The 21,560-nt window shown below is 41.7% G+C and overlaps 1 protein-coding gene and 1 long non-coding RNA gene across 2 annotated transcripts in view; one reads left to right on the forward strand and one right to left on the reverse strand.

Moving 5' to 3' along the window:
• Positions 1–21,560, forward strand: part of LOC128112094 (uncharacterized) — a 77,718-nt gene that overhangs the window by 42,336 nt on the left and 13,822 nt on the right. The window lies entirely within an intron of this gene.
• On the reverse strand, positions 13,646–14,684 carry Ccdc54 (coiled-coil domain containing 54). Its single transcript, XM_052740861.1, is given in 2 exon segments — positions 13,646–14,144; positions 14,146–14,684. Coding segments are annotated over 2 exon segments (978 nt in total). The 3' UTR covers positions 13,646–13,705.

Below are 21,560 nucleotides of genomic sequence, written 5' to 3' on the forward strand. Positions count from 1 at the left end.
ATGTGATTTTATTTGTATGTTAATAAAGTTGCCTGGAGATCAGAAGTCACAGCGAGCCATAAGCAGGAGTCAGGCGGTGGTAGCACACGCCCTTAATCCGATCACATGGCAGGCAGAGTCTCTGTGGTCAAGGACACAGCCAAAGCAAGGTGACCTGAACTTTTAATCCCAGTAACAACCATAGAGACCTGCAGGTCTGTATAGACAGGCAGTGATGAGGAAATCATGTGGTTGGGTTTAGAGCCAATGAGAAGGCAGAACAGAAAGGCAATAAAAAGACAGGACACAGGAAGAAGGTCTCTCTCTCAGGGGAAGGACAGCAGCGAGTGGTAAGATAAGGTGGTCTTAGCTCTTGGCTCTTGCTCTGATCTCTGGGCTTTTAACTCTGCATTTGGCTCTGTGTTTCTTATTTAATAAGACCATTTAGAATTCCATCTACAGATAGGATATGAAGACTGTCTATAAATGGCATTTGAAGATATGAGAGAAGATGAGATCTCTTTGGAAGAGAAAGTGGAGAGAGCTACAGGCAGGCTCACGACATGAGGAAGGACACATGAGGAGCTGAGCAGAGAGGAAGTTTGCGAAGAAGACCAATGAACGTTACAAGATAAACAAGGGAAGTATGTATATGCATTGGCCCCTTTTTACCAAGGAGGAAAAAGATTCCTCGAATTCCCCCAACGAGAAGGTGAAAGGAGTCTAGGAGAGAATGATTGCCGCTGGAGACTTGGTAGAAGGGTATGGGAAATGGCCTTTGTGTCCTGCAACCAAGAATATTACTCAATAATAGCAGGGAAAGGAGGCATGAGAAGGGGGCAGTAGTGCTTTAAAGGGACCGAATTCATTGAACTATACAATAAAAGCAATGAAAGCCGTGGCCAGGGCCTTAGGCAGAATTGCCCGAAGTTATCATGCAGAAGTAGCGCTGAAGAGATTGGAAATACCGGGATGGTTTCTGGAAAAAAACCTGAAAGCTCAAGGAAACAGTCTCTCTGTGGATGTGTATGCTCTCTGCAGGAACCTTTCCTACTTTGTCCACTAACACATTATGGAGAACTTAGCATAGACAGCACAATGTCAATGGTAACCAACATAGTAGACAAATGAATTATAAGAACATGGCGAGAAAAGAAAACACTTAACAGAGTGACTATGCCTTCTACTCTGTGTTGCTAAAACATACATCTAATAAAGGGGTGATGTAATAGTGAGGGAATCAGTAGCAAGAACACAAATTAAAAGATGGGCAAAGGTTTTCCACGGGCATTTCTCAAAAGCAGGTGTAGAAATGGCTAAGACTGAAAAAAAACTCTGAGCTTTCTCCTGACACCATTAAGAATGGATACGGTCACAAAGACAAGTGTCAGCAAGGATGTGGGGACAAGGTAAATTAGTATGAATGTAGATCAGTAAAGCCATTGTGGAAAACAGTTGGCTGCGACTAAATGATAGAATTACCATTAGAACACTGAGATCTGAGGCAATGGAGAGAGCACATTTCAAAAAAACGGTAAGAAATCGAGGTGGTGAATATGTGGACTAGATTGATTCAGACATTCCACCTTGTGCCTATATCAAAATATCACATGAGACCCCATAAAAGATGCAATTATGGTTTAATTAAATAGAAAACCAATTAAAAAAGGGTCTATAGTGAGATAAAACCAAGGTGACCCAAACAGGAATGTAGCGCTTCCTTGATCAGTTTCAAGCTCACTTATTTCATGGGCATTGAGGCTGACCTGGCTTATCACAATGGTTACATTTCACAGGCTGGGAGGAGAACGCACCCTGTTCATGCCCTTTTCAATGTCTGTACAGCTCTGACAGGGAGACCTGTTTACAAGAAACTTACACAGTAGAAGAGTTGGGGGTGGAGACACATTTTAAAGCCTGGTCAACTGAATCCACTTGGGTCCCTTATCCACTTGGGGACGGCAGAACACCCAGGTAACAGCAGTATCAGGAGCAGCCCCGTTTGTCATGCCCATGAATGACTTCCTTGTCCTTAAAGGATATTTTGGACTTGCAGTTGATGAGGGACCCGAATTCTTGCAGCAATTTCATTCCTGATTATGAATTCCATTTGTCTCTGAGCTGAGCTTGTTGTAACAAAGTGAAAGAGAGTGAACCTACCTAGTGCTTTGCCTCAATCAGATGAGTCACAGGGAATCGAATCTTTACAGTTTTTGTTCAGTCTTCTTTAGTCTGCTGACTCATGCAGCGTTCCCAAAGGTATAAGTATATTGAAATTAATTTTACAAATGTGAAGATTCAAAACTCTGTTTTTTTTGTTTTAAATAGAGTGTGAAGGGGATCTAAGCAAGCATCTTATCTCAGATTTAGTAATTTACCTAAATCTGAATTTTTTGTATAATTATTTGGTAGAGTCATTTCTTTTTAACTTTCTTGCACTTCATTGTTGCAGATGACAGAGTTATAATCAGGGTTTCTGTGAAACATGCTTATTCTAAAAGTCATTTTCAGGGAACTATAAAACCACCCAAAAAGCTCTTCTATCTTTCCCCAGAAAAAATTTGAAAGTTAATTTGTTTGAAACCACAAAGGGACCAAAATATTAGAACAAATAAAAAAAAAGAAAATTAGATTAAGATTGCTTTTGATATATTTTCTCGGTGTGGACAATTCTTTCTTCCATTGAGAGGAGATGAGAAAAAAGTATGATAAGTGAAAACATCTACAGCTAAGACTATTCTCCTCACTAAATTATAGCTAGCTCTACTCACTTGCTTTTGAAATTCAAACTAAGGAAACTTCAACAATTTTCATTGCATAAAATAGATTTTATTCATGAACTTTATTCTATTTATGAATGGGAAAATGAAAGGAATGCAGAGAAAAAAACCCATCACGTGGGACAAAAGCTAACCCCCATCCCAAATGGAGGAAACAATATGTATTTGAGACCTATCCTAGAGGACCACACGGGGAGTTAATCAGAATAGACTCAATGTATGCATTTAATCAGCCATACACAGAGGACAAGCAGAAGTGAAGTGTGCTGCTCTCCTAAGTGGGGAAGAGAAATTAGGGCCTGGGAAGAAGGGAATGGGAGTGAACAGGAAACAGGAAGTTGGAGGAGGAAGTCCTGGCTATAACTGAAGGGACAAGCAGGAAGAAAAGGGAGGTAGGTTTGTGGGTGCAAAGTGTATGCAAGAGGAAGAATGTTCGGATTTAACGTTGGCTGGCAAACATCTGCATGTGTGACCACATGGGCCATCAGTTGTAGGAAAAACCGCTTTCAAGGAAGTGGGGAAAGATCCGGAAACAGAGGAGAAAGAGGCAATGGGAAGAGAGCAGCCTGCCAGTGGAAATTGGTAACACGTCCGTCAAAACCCAGGTAAACTGATGGGGAAAGAGAAACATCCCACGCTTTAAAGAAGGGGGTGGGAAGGAAGACAGGCTAGGCCCCTCACTAAATTTTATTAAGTGTATTAACACAGCTGCTTGTCCAACTCTGGGCTTCGTCTCTATGACAGGTTGTACAGTAAAATATCATTTTCTCTTAAAAATCACATAAGCAATTCAAGCATTAATCACAGTTTCTCAACTTAAAAACAAAACAACACTTAACAACATTCAAAGATACCATCTGAGGTTCTTACCAGAATCTTATGTGGGGGAGGGTCTTATTATTACTAGCTTTTGACCTAGGTTTGTAGTGGCTAAAACCTCACCACTGACAGAAGATAAAGAAATAAAAAGTTTATAAATCTCTAGCCTCTCTGTATGACATACATGCCTCCACATTTGATATCCTACATGTGTACACACATATCTGTCCCCCATATCTATGTGTGTGCACATATGTACTATATTGCCATAGCACCTGATCAAAAATTCAGGAAATAGAAGACCCACATGGACATTCTGGAGCAATAAAGTCCAGGTTTCACAAATAGTGGAACATGAACTGTATGACTTGAGGGAGAGGTGGTAGTCATGGCAGATTCCTAATTTTGATGAATATAGTCTAGCATTTTATTATTAGAGGTGCCAGTCAGAGTGTGCATGGTACAGTTTAATGTATCTGGCTGTTAGCTCAATGCATTTCCTCCTACACATGGCCAGTCCTTTGACAGTCAGAATTCAAGGCTTCAGTGAAGTCTGGAGGGCATGACCTAACAACTGGAGCCCAGACAACAGTCCAAACTCTACTATTCCAAGTAATGTTGGACAAGTCAGTTCTGGCTCTCAGTCTTGGGTTCCTTTGCAATGAACTGCAACAGTGTTTTGGTTCTCAGTCTTTTTACTGAATCAATTTATTGAACATATAGCTGCTGCCCAGTCTATCCAAAAATATTAGCAGCAGCAGCAGCAGTGACACTTGTTAGGAACCAAACTAAGTATTTTTCTTCATTCCTGCACTCCTGTCTATTATCATCTCATTCAGTGGCAATAATATTTGCTTAGAGTAGGAAATCTAGCAAGATCATACACCTAGTAGGTAACATAACCTCCATTCACTCAAGCCTACCAATATTTGGGTACATCCTACTGTCATAATTCTCAAAAGCCAAGAATGAAGCCATGTTTCTAACCCATAGACTTGCCATGATGCTTGGAAAAGTCATCTCTTGCAAAAGCCTGCCAGGGGATTTTTCAGAAGCTGAGTTTGGGAATGCCCTCTCGGTCTCCTAACCCCACACTTGGGTATCACAGAACTAAGTGATTTTTTTAGACTTCTTTCCATTGCTAATCATTGAAGTTTTGGGGAAACTGCTGTTGAGAAAGGAGAAAACTTCTATTGTGATAGAAACCACTTGTGAGTGAATTCAGTAAATTCCATTGATTTTCCTGTTGTTTTCTGACGGTATACATAAATTTACTAGCTATCAGCCTCTCTTTGTCTCCTCCAATAACTCATTGTCTCCACAGAAGCCTCTGATCAGAAACTTCATTAAGTTAGCTCCAATTTGTCTTCTGATCATACCTCGGAGATAGCATATTGAAAATGCCAGCTGGGTCACCGATGGTGCGCCTCTAATTGGGCTGCCATAGGCACGATTCCATGAATATTCCTCTAACAACAAATAACCATGTCACTGATGGCTCTGATCCAATTACAGCCTGCAAATCAAGCAATTATGGTCTTTGTATTTGGAAAATATAAGTTGACTGAGGGTCACTCTAAGTGAGGGTGGCACACCGCTTCGATGTTCTGATACCTGAAAGATATGTCACAGCTTTCATCAGGATATTGGCCTATGAGAATAGCCTTCTGCAGCAATTAGTGGAAAGAATACATCATCGGAATCAGACAATTACCTGGCCACATTTTCATGGATTTCTTTTCCTATCCTAGATAACAGCAGGGGAGAAAGGGAGCATCTAAAAATAGGTAGAAGCCTTGACTAAAGAGAAAGACTGGGGAGTCCTAAGGGGAGCCATTCTTAGATAGCTTGGATAGCCCCTCAGGGCTAAAATTTAACTCAGAGAGGAAAAAAAAGATGATCATCCATCTTACTAAATTGCCTGAGAAGGCATTCTGCTTTTTGTTTGTTTGTTTGGTATTTTTCATAGCATGTGGTATATGCTTATGTTCCAACTGTTAATAGTATTTTTATAGCTACTTACCCCTAGTGCCCCTTCTTGGTAGAAATGTCTTTAGTGCATGTCTTAGTCACTGTTGTAGTGCTGTGAAGAGACACTCTGACCAAGGCAACTTTTGAGGCTGAGGCTAGCTTACAGTTTCAGAGGTTTAGTCCATTATCATTGTGACAGGAAGTATGGTGGCATGCATAATGCTAGAGCATTAGCTGAGAGCTATATCTGGATCTGCAGGCAGAGATAGAGATAGAGATAGAGATAGATAGATAGAGAGAGAGAGAGAGAGAGAGAGAGAGAGAGAGAGAGAGAGAGAGGGAACTGGGCCTAGCATGGGGGGAACTGGGCCTAGCATGGGCTTTTGAAACCTCAAAGCCCACCCTCAGTGACACACTTTCTTCAACATGGCCATGCCTCCTAATCCTTCTAATCCTTTCAAATAGTCACTCCCTGGTGACTAAGTATTCAAACATATGAGCCTATGGGGTCCATTCTTATTCAAGTCACCACAATGTGTGTCATAGCTTCAACCGTCAACGTAACACAGATACAGAGTCACTGGAGGAAAAGGGAGCCTCAACTGACAAATTGTCCAGATCAGATTTTCCAGATCAGACTGGTCTGTGAGGCATTTACCTAATTGTTAATCGATGCAGGAGGGCCCAGCCCACTGTGGGCAGTACCATACTTAGGCAGTATGGACCTGGACTGTCTAAGAAATATAGCCAAGCAAGCCAGAAGGAGCAAGCCAGTAAGCAATGTTTCTCCTTGGTTTCTGCTTCAAGCTTCTGCCTTGAACTCCTGCCTTGGCTTCCCTCCACCACAGACTGTAATCTGTAAGCTGAATGAACCCTTTCCTTCCTGAGTTGCTTTTGGTCATAGTTATCCCAGGAATAGAAAGCAAACTTGAACAGTGTATAAAGGACTGCACCTGAGCCTCAACCTCTTCCTTGTTTCTCAGACCTCTTGGGAGTTCTTCTTTCATCTTCTTGTCTTCTCTTTCATCCATCCCTGTCTGTCTCATGCTAGGATACACCCCAGCCCTTACATCACTGCTTCAGCACTAGGGTGAACATCTGGAGTGGAGGAGGGGAAAGAGGAAAGAACACACAAACATAAAATGACAAGGAGAGCCCCAGAAGAACACAGACCACAGCTATGTGTTTCATGATCCCAACTCCTGCCCCGTTTTACCAACAGACTCTGCTACGAACACACCAAAGCTCATAAAAGCTTAGAATTTCATATTCCTAAAAAAAAAAAAAAAAAAGGTATTTTGCTGTGGGATGGTCTGTATGTCAAATGTATTGCTGATTGGTCAATAAATAAATCACTGATTGGCCCGTGGCCAGGCAGGAAGTGTAGGCGGGACAAGGAGGAGAATAGAGCTGGGAAGTGGAAGGCTGAGTGAGAGAGACACTGCAAGCCGCCACGATGAGAAACAGCTTGTGAAGATACCGGTAAGCCATGAGCCATGTGGCAAGGTATAGATTAATAGAAATGGATTAATTTAAGCTGTAAGAACAGTTAGCAAGAAGCCTGCCACGGCCATACAGTTTGTAACCAATATAAGTCTCTGTGTTTACTTGGTTGGGTCTGAGTGGCTGTGGGACTGGCGGGTGTCAGAGATTTGTCCTGACTGTGGGCCAGTCAGGAAAACTCAAGCTACAGTATTTCCCAAATACATGTGTTTTAGTTTGGCTCATATGTGCCTTCCGAAGCTGTATGGGGGTAAATTTTAACGGGTAGAATCTAACAGAAGCAAGCAGGTCATTGGAGAGATGCCGCCTTGAAGATGATGTTGGTGCCTGCCCTGTCCTCTCCAGTTTTTGCTTCTTGGCTATCACTGAGTGGTTCTACTCTTACCCACACTCCACCAGGTGCACTACCACAGGCCCAGAAGTAATAGGGCCAAGTAACGTGGACTGGACCCTCTTAAATTATCAGCCCAAATGAATCTCTGCCTCTCTCTTTAAAACTTTTAAGCTACAATTATTTGTATGCACAGTTCACTCATGTAGGTTAGAGTTGGTTCTCTCCTTCCACCGTGTGGGTCCCAGGTATCAAACTCAGGTTGTCAGACTGGGTGGCAAATGCCTTTACCCGCTGAGCCGTCTCATCAGCTCAAACCACTCCTTATAAGCTGATTGTCATGGGTGTTTTGTCACAGCAACAGAAATATCATTAACACAAGATTTCATTCCAAAGGATAAATGAGAGGGCAAAACGTAGAATTTGGGGACTGGGGGAAAACTTCTTGGTAAAGTACCTAGCCTTGAAAGCATGGGAACTGAGTCCAATTTTCAAATCCCACATTACAAAAGGAACAACCACTCGCCCAAAACAGAACAAAAAAATCCCACCCAAAGCAAAACAACAAACAAAGCAAAACCCAGGGGTGGTGACCAATGCTTGGAATCCCAACACTGGGGACATGGAGCCAGGTAGGCAGATTCCTGAAGCTTATTGGCTAGGCAACCTAGTCCACTTGGTAAGTTGATGAGAGACCCTGTCTGAACAAACAAGGTGAACAGTTCCTAAGGAATGACAATACTGTCCACTGGCTTTTACACGTCCATGCACAAATATGTGTACTACACACACACACACACACACACACACACACACACACACACACACACACACAAACACACCACACCACACATACACACACACACACCACACACATACAGCACACACATACATGACAAACAACAATCCCCCACACCACACACACACACACACACACACACACACACACACACACACTATATATATATATATATATATATATATATATATATATATATATATATATATATATATTATGTGCTTCATATGCATATTCTCTCATTTTTCAGACTTTTTTAATTTGTGTTTTGGTTTTTTGAACAGGGTTTCATGTAGCTAAGGCTGGCCTTAAACTTTCTATATTGCTAAGGGCAGCCTGGAACTCCTGGTTCTGGAGTGCTGGGAATACAGGCATGCATCACCAGACCTGGTAATGTCTCAAGACTCTGGTCCTTTAACACCCTGGGGCACTTGGCCCTACCTCAGCTCTTATTCTCCAGACACTCTCAGTAGCCAAAGAAACCTTGTCTCCTTAGTCACCCAAGAGTTCCCCCACTTCAGATTCTTCTTTCTAGAGTTCCTGACCTAGCTCAAACTTAGTTCTTGTCATGTGTTCTCTAACTTCCAAGTCATTTACTAGTGCCTACAACCTGTAGACTTTCTCCTCCCCCGTCAGATGTACGGTAAAGAGGCTGGGAGTCCCGACTCAGCTGTCAGGACAGCTGCTCTTGCCACTGTTTTTGTGAATATATGTTGGCACAGGAAGACACAGAGCCTTGTCTTTGCAGTTTCGTTAATATCATTATCTCAGGCATGTTATTGTTATTTTTACAATGTAGCAAAAGTCCAACTAATAGAATATATTCATGATGTACTTTCTGAGTTGCAAACCCTACAATTGATGTTTCACAGCATAAACCATTAATATGTGGGCCACCATTTACATTTTTGGAGAAGCATACAATAATATTGAAGAAGTTTAAGCTATTGTTTTGAGGAATAACCATGCCTCCCCTCCTCCCCCCAACAGGAACTCAACTTGTGTTCCGTGAAAAAAAAATCAACTTTTGCATGAGGTTAATGAATTGTTTTCAATCTAAATCCAAACAGTCAACATAACTGGCAGGTAGAAAGAACACCATTTAAAAGTATGTTTCTTCAAAATATGGCTATTGTCTTATCTCTATCTTTTCACACCTAGCTCTACTGGCTTCTGGCACAGTGTCAGATTTCAATAGAAGTTGACATATCTTGTTTTAAATGAACAGCGTGCTCTTGGTGAATATGCTTATCGAAGCAAATATTCCTAACTGAACTAAATTATTTATATTAAACTCGGTCTTCTTTCTTCCTTCCAAGCTCTTTCCTTTGTTGCTTATTTATATAGAGTGCAATTAAAGGTTGGCGAACGACTATTGCAGATGATGGAATATTGGTTGGGTGCCCAGATCAGGAGGGGAGATTCACACCCTGTCTTATTCTTATCACACTATCTTTGGATAAGGGAGTCAAGAATTGGTTTGAAGCTTTTGTATTTAGCCTGTCACTTTGTTTATTATTTGTCTAGAGTCTTCTATGGCTGATAAAAGGAGGCAGAGTCCTGAAGGGAGCTCTCTGAGGCCAGGTCCCCATCCCATTCATCTTCATGACCCTTGTTAACACCCTTCCATCTAGTTAAAGAGGGAAGGAAATGACTACCCTTTATTGAATATCTGCTAAACCAGGCACTTATGGGCACACAGAACATGTGATCCTACTCAATTAATGCAACAATCTCAAGACACACCTTGCTCTTAATTTAGAATTGAGAAAACTGAAGAATGCCAGGCTTAAAGGAAATTGTTATGATCATATGGTCACAAGCATCACCACCACACACACAACCGTGGGCACAGTGGCCAGTTCCACTTATCCATTCTGGGAGCAACTGTTCTAAAGCCTGTTCTCTCAAATTCCTCATTCTTTACCCTATCACAAGGCTGCTTCCCCAACAAACGTGCTTAATTTACAGCAACAAGGGTCTGAGATGTTTTGGTGAAAGCACATGGGTTTCATATCTGAGGTTGTATATTTATATGTATATATATATATATATATTTGTTTGATTATATTTATAGTTAGCTTTTTTTCATAGCTATTTAAAGAAGATATGTGGTCACCTCAGCCAAGAGCATAGAAGGTCTCAAGAGATTCTGGATCATGGGTTCTTTCATTTAAGCTGTTTCATATCCATATTTTAGAGGAGTACTTGGGACTGGCGGGATCAGCTAAGAAAACCAAGAAGGATCTGCAAGAGCAATAGGAAGAAGCCGAAGAGAAGCTTCCTGTGAAGCATAGCTTGTGGGGAGGGCAGGGAGGAGGTAGAAACAAGAGCCCGGGCCTCGCATTCACGAAGGACTGCGAGAGAACAGCAGAGGAAGGAGGGAACACAGAGACAGCAGCCGGGTGAATATTCTCCTAAGTGGGGTTAAGAAGAACAAAACTGACTGAAAACTGACATGACGGACAGGGGAGTAGGGACAGCAAGACAGTTCACCACGTCAAAGCGCTTGCCCCGCAGCCTAATGACCCAGAGCACAAAAGATAGCAGTAGAAATCCAACCCTCGCAGCTGTCCTCTGAGCTCCGCGCATGCGCCATACATGCTCCACGGCACGTACACACCGACACACAGAATACACCACCATGTGAGAAATTAGAAGAAAGGAGAGTAACTGAGAAGACGCCGTGAGCCACTGGAGGAGGAATGTAGACAAGATCAGCCTTTTCTCTGAGCTCCGAAGAATGGAAGTGAGCAAGTGAGAAGTACGTGAGTTCAAACCCGAAAAACAGGTTATTTGCTCACATGTACCTAGGAGCTTGGTTATAATCTTAGCAAGTCACATGAGGTCTTGTCAGAAAGCAAAATCTCCCCTTTCCTTAGAACAGTGGTTCTCAACCTTCCTAATGCTGTGACCCTTTGTGGTGATGCCCAACCATAAAATTATTTCATTGCTACTTCATAACTGTAACTTTGTTACTGTTATGAATCATAAAATAAATATCTGATATACAAGATATCTGATAAATGACCCGCAAAGGGATCCCGATCTGCAGGTTAAGAAACACTGCCTTAGAGGAACCTTGATTCACCGGGATGAACAGAAACATCTCTTCAAGCCTTGAGAAAATCATGCAGTCACCTTAATTCGGTCTATCCTCCTCCTCCTTTTTCCATAGGAAGGCATATTCCATCTAGGCTTTTGTTGAATGAGCTTGTGATCCCCCTGCCTCAGCTTCCTAAATGTTATGATTACGGGATTGTGCCACTACATCCAGCATTTGTGTGCAGCTAAAACAAGGGTTAATGTAAGCATCGTGAGAAAGAGCCCCTCAGGAGAGAATGAGGTCCATGAAAGGTTTGAAAGAACTTGATAGCCTGTCTGTACTTTGAATATACGCAGTGCTTGTTGGCTCTTATTTCCCATGTTCCCCATCAGCCTCGCTCCAGTGCCTGCGGTTGTTTGTCCTTCTGTCTGCTCCATTGCCCGCTCCTCCTCCCTGCCTTGCGACTACCCTCCTCAGTGCTCTCTTGCCTCCGATACTGGGAGTCCTCTTTCGATTGCTCTCTGCTGCCCGTCCCCACCTGTCACACCTGAAAATTGCTTGTGTACACACTTTATCCATTCTGCTTAGTGCTGTGTGTATAAAGTGTAGAGAATGTCCTTTGCTTTCTCTCTTATACTCCATGATCTCTTGTTTCCGGGGGGGGGGGGGGGAGGAGGGAAATATTCTATCAGATTAATGTAATTCCCTTTTTACAAAAGGCAGAACAAACCCTGATCACAATTAGGTAATAGAACTTCGAAGTGTTAGACTTAGAATTTAGGTTCAGACCATACACCCTGTGAGTCTCCACACATGTATTTTCTTCTACGCAGCAAGCAGTCTCTTGCAAAATCTTAAACTGTCAGAGATGTGGAGAACGACATGTGCTCTGACACACAGAACCTCCAAATACCCCACAAATACTCGGTGACTCTTTTCTTTTGTGGAAGCCATTTATGTTGTCATTTGCCTACGCCATGGCCACCTTCTTCATGTCTGGATACCCAGTGTGCTGAACTAGGGATCTGGCTGTTCCTTGCACCCATTTTTTTTTTTTTTATTGGCAAATAGCACATAGAAATTGCTAAAGCTGACCCATTTAAGATAGACTCTGGATTTTATTAAGTGTACTGCACATGGACATATTTTAAAAGCAATGTGTTGAAGGCTATTGTGTACATACATATCTGTAAATCTGTAAAGAAGGACCAAATAAATTGGATTCACAAATGAAAAGCATTGGTGTCTGATTACTACCAGACTAAATTGTGTTTACCCTATTACTCTTCAAGTTTTTGCTATGCTTCAAGTAGCACTTTTCTCTCTGGGAAGCTTGCCTGTTCTCCTTTTTCAAATTGCTAACTGGGGATAATTAAAATTAGTACATAGATGGAGAATATTTTCAGCTTGATAACATGGTCACAACAGGGAGACGATTCCTTCACTGGGTTAAGAAGCGAGGGAGACATTTTTAAACACTGTTCTGTGTGATATTTAGAAAAACTACATTATAATGTCAAGTATCTATGACATCTAAAAATGAAGTTTACCCTCAAATACTATCTCATTTGGAGACATACCTTGCCAGGTAAAAGTCTATAGTCGTATTGATGAGATTTACTTAGTTCACAGATATCTCTTGAGTTTTTTACCTTTTCCTCTGCAGCAAATGCGCAGGACATAGAATTTGTCTCCTTTCAAGAAAATGTAAAAAAAAAAATGTCGAACTGTATTTAGCCTTTCCTCCCACATCTAACTGACAAATAGAGATGCAGCTGAAGTTAAAAAAACAGTTATAATTAATATTTTCCTTACAATAAGTTGGCCTTTCATTGATATATATTTTAAACGATTTTTTAAATGTGTACATGTGTGCCTGAGTTTATGGATGTGTACCATGAACATGCAGATTCTCACAGAGGCCAGAAGTGGGCATCAGATCTCCTGGAACTGGAGTTACAAGTGGTTGTGAGCGGCTTAACGTGTGTTGGGAACCAACCCCAGGTCCTTTGTAAGAAAAGCAAATGTTTTTAATGTCTGAGCCATCTCTCCAGCCCCAATATATTCCTATCTTTAGTGGTTTTGACAACGGGTATTTTTTTTTCCTTTATGTTGTCCAAATTTTTGTCTTATATCACACATTTTATCAGTCAAAGCCACTAGTACTGATGTGGAGGCTCCCAAGGATTTCACATTTTTTTTTTGACCCTTTCATTCTTGCTTCTAATTATTTATGAAAGCAGTCACAAGGTGAGTCTTCACAAACTGCTTTGGAGAGAGGACAACAAACATTGGTGGAAAATGGATCACAATAGTCCAATGAGATGATACAGTTTAATGGTAGTTGTGTAGAAAATTCATAGACGGTGGGCACACACAGCCAGCTAACTAGAGTTCACAGACAGCACACACACATATGACTATTTGAAGCCAATAGGGCTACATTTATTTCGTACCAAGCCAAGCAGAAAATAACTCTAAAGACGAGTTACTTCCTGTTTCGAGGAACAAAAAAGAGAGTAAATATAGTTGAAAAGAGAGATACAGATTGTGGCCAAGTTCTCAATGGGTCCAGTGAAGGCACAGTCTCTCTGGGACATGATTTGTGGTTCCTCGGGAAGGATGGTTGGCCTAGACAGAAGCCACTGGATGAATTCCTCTAACTTGGTGGCACTGAGGAAAAACCTCCATTTTCCTCCATGAACAAAAGTGAGCTTGATCCATGTACTGAAGTCAGGGTAAAGATAAATATTTGACCTTGCCTTTTTACAAATCACGGATGCATTCCGGAGGCTGTTACTTTTCTGCGGAGTTTTAGTTTGAGAAGACATTGTTTTTTCCTTAATCTGACCAGGGGGCTCTGGATAATGAGGCACCCTCTCTGATTCTGCTGAAGAGATTTTAGGGTGTGTTGTCCTTTGGGGTTTCTAGTTGTAGGAGCTTATGGAACAGCTGTACAAATTCTTTACTGACTTGCTCCTCCAGAACCTCTAGGCAGTGTATGCTGGAGAAAGAATTCTGGCTCTCCAGCCCTGTCACCTTCTTCTTCAGAGTGTCGATGTCCTCTCTCATGGAGAGGATGTCTTTGGTGGCTGCGATTTGTCTGTCTTCACTGGTGTTTATTCTGACTTCCAGGACTTCCATCTGCTTCTGGCAATGGTTAATCTTTTCCTGGATATTTGATATTGCGCTGACAATGTCAGCCATTTGGCTGATGAGTTCCGTTTGTCCCGATTTAATGTCTTGCAGCATGGCTGTTAGATTCATTTCTTCATCCAAACTGAGAGCATCTTGGTCACAGTCATAAGAAGCCACGGTTGGGTAGCTAGTTGAGTATGAGTGCTGGGTCTTACATTTCTGGTAAACATTTTTAAGCGATCGCCTGATCTTGTGGAGATTGGAAACCCACACACGTCCAGCAGCAGCTCTTACTCTTTTGGTGTGAAATCGGTACATTTTTTTTTTTTTTTCACTGAGATACAAGACACAAAGCGAAGGGAAGCATGGCAGGAGTCAAGGGAAGAAACAGTTCTTTTTTTGTGTGTGTGTGTGGGATGGCTTTTCTCTTCCTATGCGTTGGAGCTCTTTCCTGGTCACATCATTGAATATTCCATGGAGAACATCAGAGGCAGCAACAGGCAGGGTTAGGTGATTTAACCTCTTCCAAGGCAGCCTAACTGCAGAGCTCTGTGAATTCACAGCCCCTGGCATGTGATCCTTCCAGTGGTCCTCAGGGGATGCTGATGTCACAATGGCCACTGGCCTAGAACACAGGTGAGCGTAGCACAGCAGGTTATCAACATTTTTTGTCACAGGATGGATTTTTTTTTTCACTTGTAAAAATGATAGAGGACTACAGAGCTTTTGTTTAGGTGAGTTACACTTGCTTGCATTCCATATTATAAATCAACAAAAGAAGTCTTAAGATCTTCCTTAGTTTAAAAACTCACTACATGTAATATAAATTACATAATTATATATTTTTTTTCCTTTTTAAGACAGGGTCTCATGTGTCCCAATCTGGTCTCATACTGTGTAGCTGAGGATGACTTGACCTTCTGATCTTCCTGCTGCCACCTGCCAAGTGCTAAGACTAGTCACTCTGGTAGCACCTACCTAATTTACATGATACTGGGAATCAAACCCAGGCCTCTGGGAATTTGAAACAAACATCTGACCACCTTATCCCTAATTCTACTGTGGGCCTGACATGGTGGCATGCACTCAGGAGGCAGAGGCAGGAGGATCTCTGTGAGTTTGTGGCAAGCCTACAATCTACATACCGTGTTCCGGGACAGCCAGGACTAAACAACCTCCTACCCACCCACAAAAAATGAACCAAAAACAAATTAATTAAATAAAATTCCCAGATTAACAGAAGACATTTACATTCTTATACATATGTTTCTACATTTGTGAGATGTGTTTTGGTTGAAATGTAGGAAGAAAGTGTAGCCTTGTAGGGAGTCTGTCGTTTGAAGAAAATTTTAAGTCTTTTTAAGTAATTGGCAGTATGATTCTTGCTTATCCCACTAAGACTCGACAAGTGGCAACTGTTTTAAGAAGTTGTTCACCTTGTATGATCTTTGACCACATCAATGAATTTCATATTACATTAAAATTCATTGGCTTATCTTTGGTCTTCAGTGGATGGTCTGATAACCAGCATAGGTCATGGGGAAAGTAGTTAATTGAGTTGTGCAGATCTTACACGTATTGATTGGTTTTATTATACAATAGCAAAATGTCTTGGGCTGGGTAGATGTCTTAGTGGATAAAAGTGCTTTCTTGAGTGTAAATCTTGAGGACAACCATGAGAACCTGAGTTCGATTCCCCAGCACCCATGTTAAAAAGCCAGACGTGATCGTGTGGTAACTCCAGTTTGAAGGAACAGAGAGACAGGTAGACCCTGAGAGCTTGGTAGCCAGCCAGCCTAGCCTAAACATGGAAATTTCAGCACAGTGAGAGACCCTGTCTCCACGGAATAAACAGAGAGTTATAGAGGATAAAGGAGACAGTGTCTTCTTTTTGCTTCTGCTTGTGTGCATGTACTCCTCTCTCTCGTATTCACACATGCAACACACACACACACACACACACACACACACACACACACACACACACACACACACACACATTCATTAATGCCACTTCCAGTTTCACTAAGAAAGCCCTTTAGGATTGTGAAATATTGTGGTCAATGCAAATCTTCCCAAATTGTAATTTTAGCTTAAAAGCTTAAAACTTAGCAAGTTTGCTCTTTTCTTTGAAGCAGTAGGTTTCTCATATCCCTTTTTAGTAAAAACGGATTACCAAATTCCCCGAACTATGGATACCATAATTTGTTGCCAGTCATATGTTCAGTTATAAATGGCATTTCCTGAGAAAAGAGGGGCTAGTTTGGTCTGTAACTCAGAATTTTCTTTAGACAATCGTCAGACTTTGGGAAGCAGTGGAACACTTCATCTTTACTTCCACATTGTGCACAATATAAAGGGTTGAGAGTTAATAAGTTCTTTTTTTTTTTTTTTTTTTTTTTGGTTTTTCGAGACAGGGTTTCTCTGTGTAGCTTTGTGCCTTTCCTGGAACTCACTTGGTAGTCCAGGCTGGCCTCGAACTCACAGAGATCCGCCTGGCTCTGCCTCCCGAGTGCTGGGATTAAAGGCGTGCGCCACCACCGCCCGGCAATAAGTTCTTTTTTTAACTGCTTCATCAAGAACATTTTTTGAGTGAAATTGCCCCCCCCCCCCCCCCCCCCCCCCCCCCCCCCCGCCTTTACTTGGGTGGTGGTACAGAATACAATCTCTATTGGTCCTTTCTGATTTTACAGCCTTGGTATGTCCTGAGGGACAACCAGCTTAATTCACCACTGCATTTGCAACGCATTTTCAAAATGTAAGTCACAAAGGCGAGCGGTGCCGTGGTGTTCTTTTAGAACATCTCTACTCTCAAGGTTCACCATCTGCCACACTTGGAGAACTGTTACCACTGAGGGTAAAAGCAGTCTTGGAAACCTGAATCTTTCAGAATACTAAATAATATTTTGTCCATCTGATTCATGGAGGTAAAATTTTTATTCTTTGAACATACAAGACTTGAACATTTTTGGAATCAAAATGACATGTTATCCAATACCTAGATGTCTCTCAAGAAGCAATCCTATTGGAGGGGATTAAAAATAGTAACGTCAGTTACAACCTGCTCCGAAATCACTATTTCGCCTCTTTGTGCCAAATTTCAGGGTCGGTCTTGGCACGGGTTTTGGTATAAATTCCGAGCTTCGCCAAAAGTGATTTAAGAATTTTGGCTCACTGACTGTACCTGGGGTTTTGCCTCACTCTCTATTTCTGAATTGCTGCTTGGCTCTTTCTAAAATGGCTAGTCACCTTTCCAGATTCTTGCTGGGAAAATAAAACGTTCTCCAGCAAACAGGCTATGATGGGTGTGGGGACTGAAGCCAGACAGATTAGGGTCAGAATGGTCCTGTTTGCTTTGGCCAAAGCCATTGTCTCCATCAGTTGCCACAGGAGCAGTGCAGGAGCAGTGAAGACTTCTTGGGCCAATACAAACATCGGAGACCAGAGAGGAAAACAAACAATGGACTCCGAATACTAAATGAAAGCTGAAATACCAAAGCAATAAATGCTTAATTAGATGTCTCTGAATTATAATATATTATCAAATTCATTAATTGTCAAATTTAATATTGTTAACATTGAATATGTTTGGAGGAGGTTTGTAGATAATGCACGTATACATTTCAGGAATTCTCAAATTAGAGTGATTGCTTGTAGCAATTACTCTTCCAAGTATCAGCCAAGATTCACTCGGTGTCTCCCAGACACAGAACATGTATTACTTGTCTCTGTCACAAAACACTCGACAAAACGGACTTAAGGCAGGATTATTTTGGATCAGAGTTTAACAGTCAGATCACCATAGTGGGGAAGGAAGGCGTGGCCACAGATTCATAAAGCAGTTGGCCACATTGTGTCAGTGCTTAGAAAGCAGAGAGATATAAACACGGTGCTTAGCTGGCTTTCTGCTTTTTATTCCATACAGAGCTGCAGCCCATGGGATGGTCCCACCCACATTTAAGGTGGGTTTCCCCACTTCCAGCATTCCAATCTAGAAACTTCCAGACATGCCTGAAGGGTTGTGTCCTAGGTGAGTCTAGATTCTATCAAGCTGACAATACCAATCATAGCATATGGTTACAAATATTACCTATTTATGTAAAGTTCAGAGAAGTTAGGATACTTCCCCATGGTGATACAGCTAAAAAACTGGGCAGTCAGACTTCACATCTTTGCATTCCAGTTCTGGAGATCATGTGTTTGATCTCTACTGCCACACAGTCATGATAAAAACATACATATTTGACACAGCTTAGGAGAAGACAGACTTTTTAAAAAAAAAATCACAGTATAGGCAAAACTACTTTTTATTAAAATTTTGTTTACTTAACAATATGAGAACACTAAAGCTCTGTCTAGATACTTTATTTACCTAAGATGTTTGAAGTAGAAATTTGTCAAGATTTTAGAAGTTGGATTAGTTCTAACTCATAAGTAAAAATGAGCTAAGTTAATGGTAGAACATTGGAAAGGTATCAGATTTTTAACAAAAAAAATCCGTGGATTCTAATCACTTTTTGAGACATTAATCTAGCAGGTTTCAGACAGACATGTCTAGCTGTGGTTGATACTCGTTAGTGTTACTGAAGGGAGGCCAGATTTGGGGCTTGTTGGACAGTGAAGGTCGTCCCAGGAGGTCCTGATTGTGAGGACTTGGTGAAGTCGGAGTGGTCAACAAGTGAGTGGAAAACAGATCCGAGTTGACTTGACTTCCTTTCTCAGGGTTCCCACCAGGGATACACAGGCATTTCAGAAGGAAGTAGGGTTGAGCCTAGTTGGGAAGCTTTCTAAGCAAAAGTGCTTGATAAGAGTCTGGTTTTCACAGGAATGGTGTTTGGAGCCAGAACGGTTGGAATCCCATTGGATCCATCCTATTGCTAACTACACTCACAGACAAGTGACTGCCTTCCTTGTTAAGTGTGTAAAAAGGGATAATAACCGTATCTATTTTATAGATTTGGAAGCTCAAGAGTTTCAAGTGTTCGAAGAAAGGGTGACCTTTGCCCCCTTCTCTCTTAGTGTCTTCTCACTTTCTTTCCTCCAAATGGAAGGAGAAAAATGGTCAAGGATTTGAGGCTTCAGCTCAGGTAACTCCTTCAGTTTCCCAGTTTTGCCTTTCGTTGTCTCTTTCAATATGACCAAGACAGAGAGTGGGTGGCTGTCACTCACTGCAGCGAGTGGATGGGACACTTTGGTAATAAGGACCTCAGCAGGTGGACAAACCAGCAGCTTGCCTCCATATACAGGGCCTCTTGCCTGAACACGGCGAGGCAGATGGTGTGGGATAACCTCCAGAGGGACGTTTCTAATAATAAATAATATTTATTCCCAGACACTGGTGTATATGGGTATAATGGTTAAGATTTAATTATGACAGAGTCAAGATTGTGTATATAAAATACATTCACCCTAATTAACCTTCTTTTTAACGTGCCCACATGTAAGTGGGAATGAGATAGTTAATGGCTTTGACTGGCAACTGGGCATTACTGGGAGACTTCAGGGTACACCTATAGTAATCTATTACTAACACGGCCTTAGTGGTTACAACTAGGAGAATTTATTGGCTCTTTTATTTTGCCTGTGAAATTATGTGGCCAGATTTACAAGAACCTGCTCCCTCCACCAGGAAATTCTTTCAAATGATCAGAGTAGCTAACCCTAGGGAATTAGAACATTAACCAAGGAGCTTAAATCTGATGTTTTACATAAGTCAAGAATTTATGACTGGTCTGAAGGTGAAATCATCTTCTGCTTTTTTTTTTCATTTCAGCTATGAAAAATACAGATACTAGGAAAGAAATCAGGGAAAACAGAGATGTAGTTTGTAGGTCAGCCGATTGATACACAGTCCATAGAAGGAAGTGCTGGAACCCAGCAAAACTGGTAAAGCAACCTGGCCAGAGTGCCACACAGTGAAATAAATGTCACTGGCAGTACTATGGAATCCTAGGAAGCCAGAAGCCAACCTACTATGGTGAACACATTTAGTGGAAAGGTAGAAGGGTAACTGTCCTTCACATGATATTTGAGAATGAGGGTCAGCGGTAGCACACTTACTTAGCACACACTAGCCCTCTGGTTCAGTCTCAACCACAGATAGATACACAGATGCATGCACACACAATTGGTAATGATAGTTTTCTTTCTCAATAGTACTAAAATTGTATGGACTCTTTCTGGAATGTTCTACTTCTATTTATTACCCTGGCAAACTTCTGCATATCTTCTATGAATATCCAGCCCTCTATGACACTCTTGTTTCCTTCCTGTTCAGATTCTCTTGTCTTTCCAAAGCTCGTAACTGGCTGAGTATCCACCTGTCATGGATTTACATATTGGATTGTAATTGCTGGACAGTGCCCTCAGCAATTAAACAGTGTACCCCCTAATGATGCTTTCAACCCTCTGGTGCCTTGTTATCACAAAACCTAGCGTATGGTTTCTGCTTGTAGTGCTTTGGATGTGAAGTGTCGTCATACAATGACTTATGTGTTAAAGGCTTGGTTGGCATCTCACGGAATTATGGAAAGTGGCAGGATTATGAGGACTCTGATCTAATCAATGGATGAAAACATCAATAGTTGGTTTTATTTTATTATTTTAAATTATTTATTTATTGATTTCCATGTGCATGTGCTTTCAGAGTTCACATGTACCATGTGCATACAACAGCCATGGGAAGCCAGAAGAGATTATTGGGTCTGTTGGAACTGGAGGTTTCGAAGGCTGTGAGACATCATACAGGTACTGGGAACTGAACCTGGGTCCTATGTAAGAGCAGCAAGTGCTTGTTGCTGCTGAGCCATCTTTCGAGACAGGGTTCTCTGTGTAGCATTGCACCTTTCCTGGAACTCGCTTTGTGGACCAGGCTGGCCTCGAACTCATAGAGATCCACCTGCCTCTGCCTCCCGAGTGCTGGGATTAAAGGCGTGTGCCACCACCGCCCGGCTGCTGCTGAGCCATCTTTCCTGGCTCCATCAATAGGTTGATAAACGGATTATTCCGAGGTGGTGGAAACTGCCGAAGGCGGGAGCTGATGGGAGGCATCATCTGATTGGAGGTCTCTTCCTCTCTTTCTGCTTTTTCAATGGCATGAGGCTAGCAGCCTCCTCCCCTAGACACAGCCATGATATTCTGTTTGATCTCAGGTCCAAACCCATGTATACAGCTGACCTTTTATGTTGAAATCTC

Source organism: Peromyscus californicus, unplaced genomic scaffold (assembly GCF_007827085.1).
Source record: "Peromyscus californicus insignis strain IS unplaced genomic scaffold, ASM782708v3 Scaffold_16__1_contigs__length_79575227, whole genome shotgun sequence".
Taxonomy (NCBI): Eukaryota; Metazoa; Chordata; class Mammalia; order Rodentia; family Cricetidae; genus Peromyscus; species Peromyscus californicus.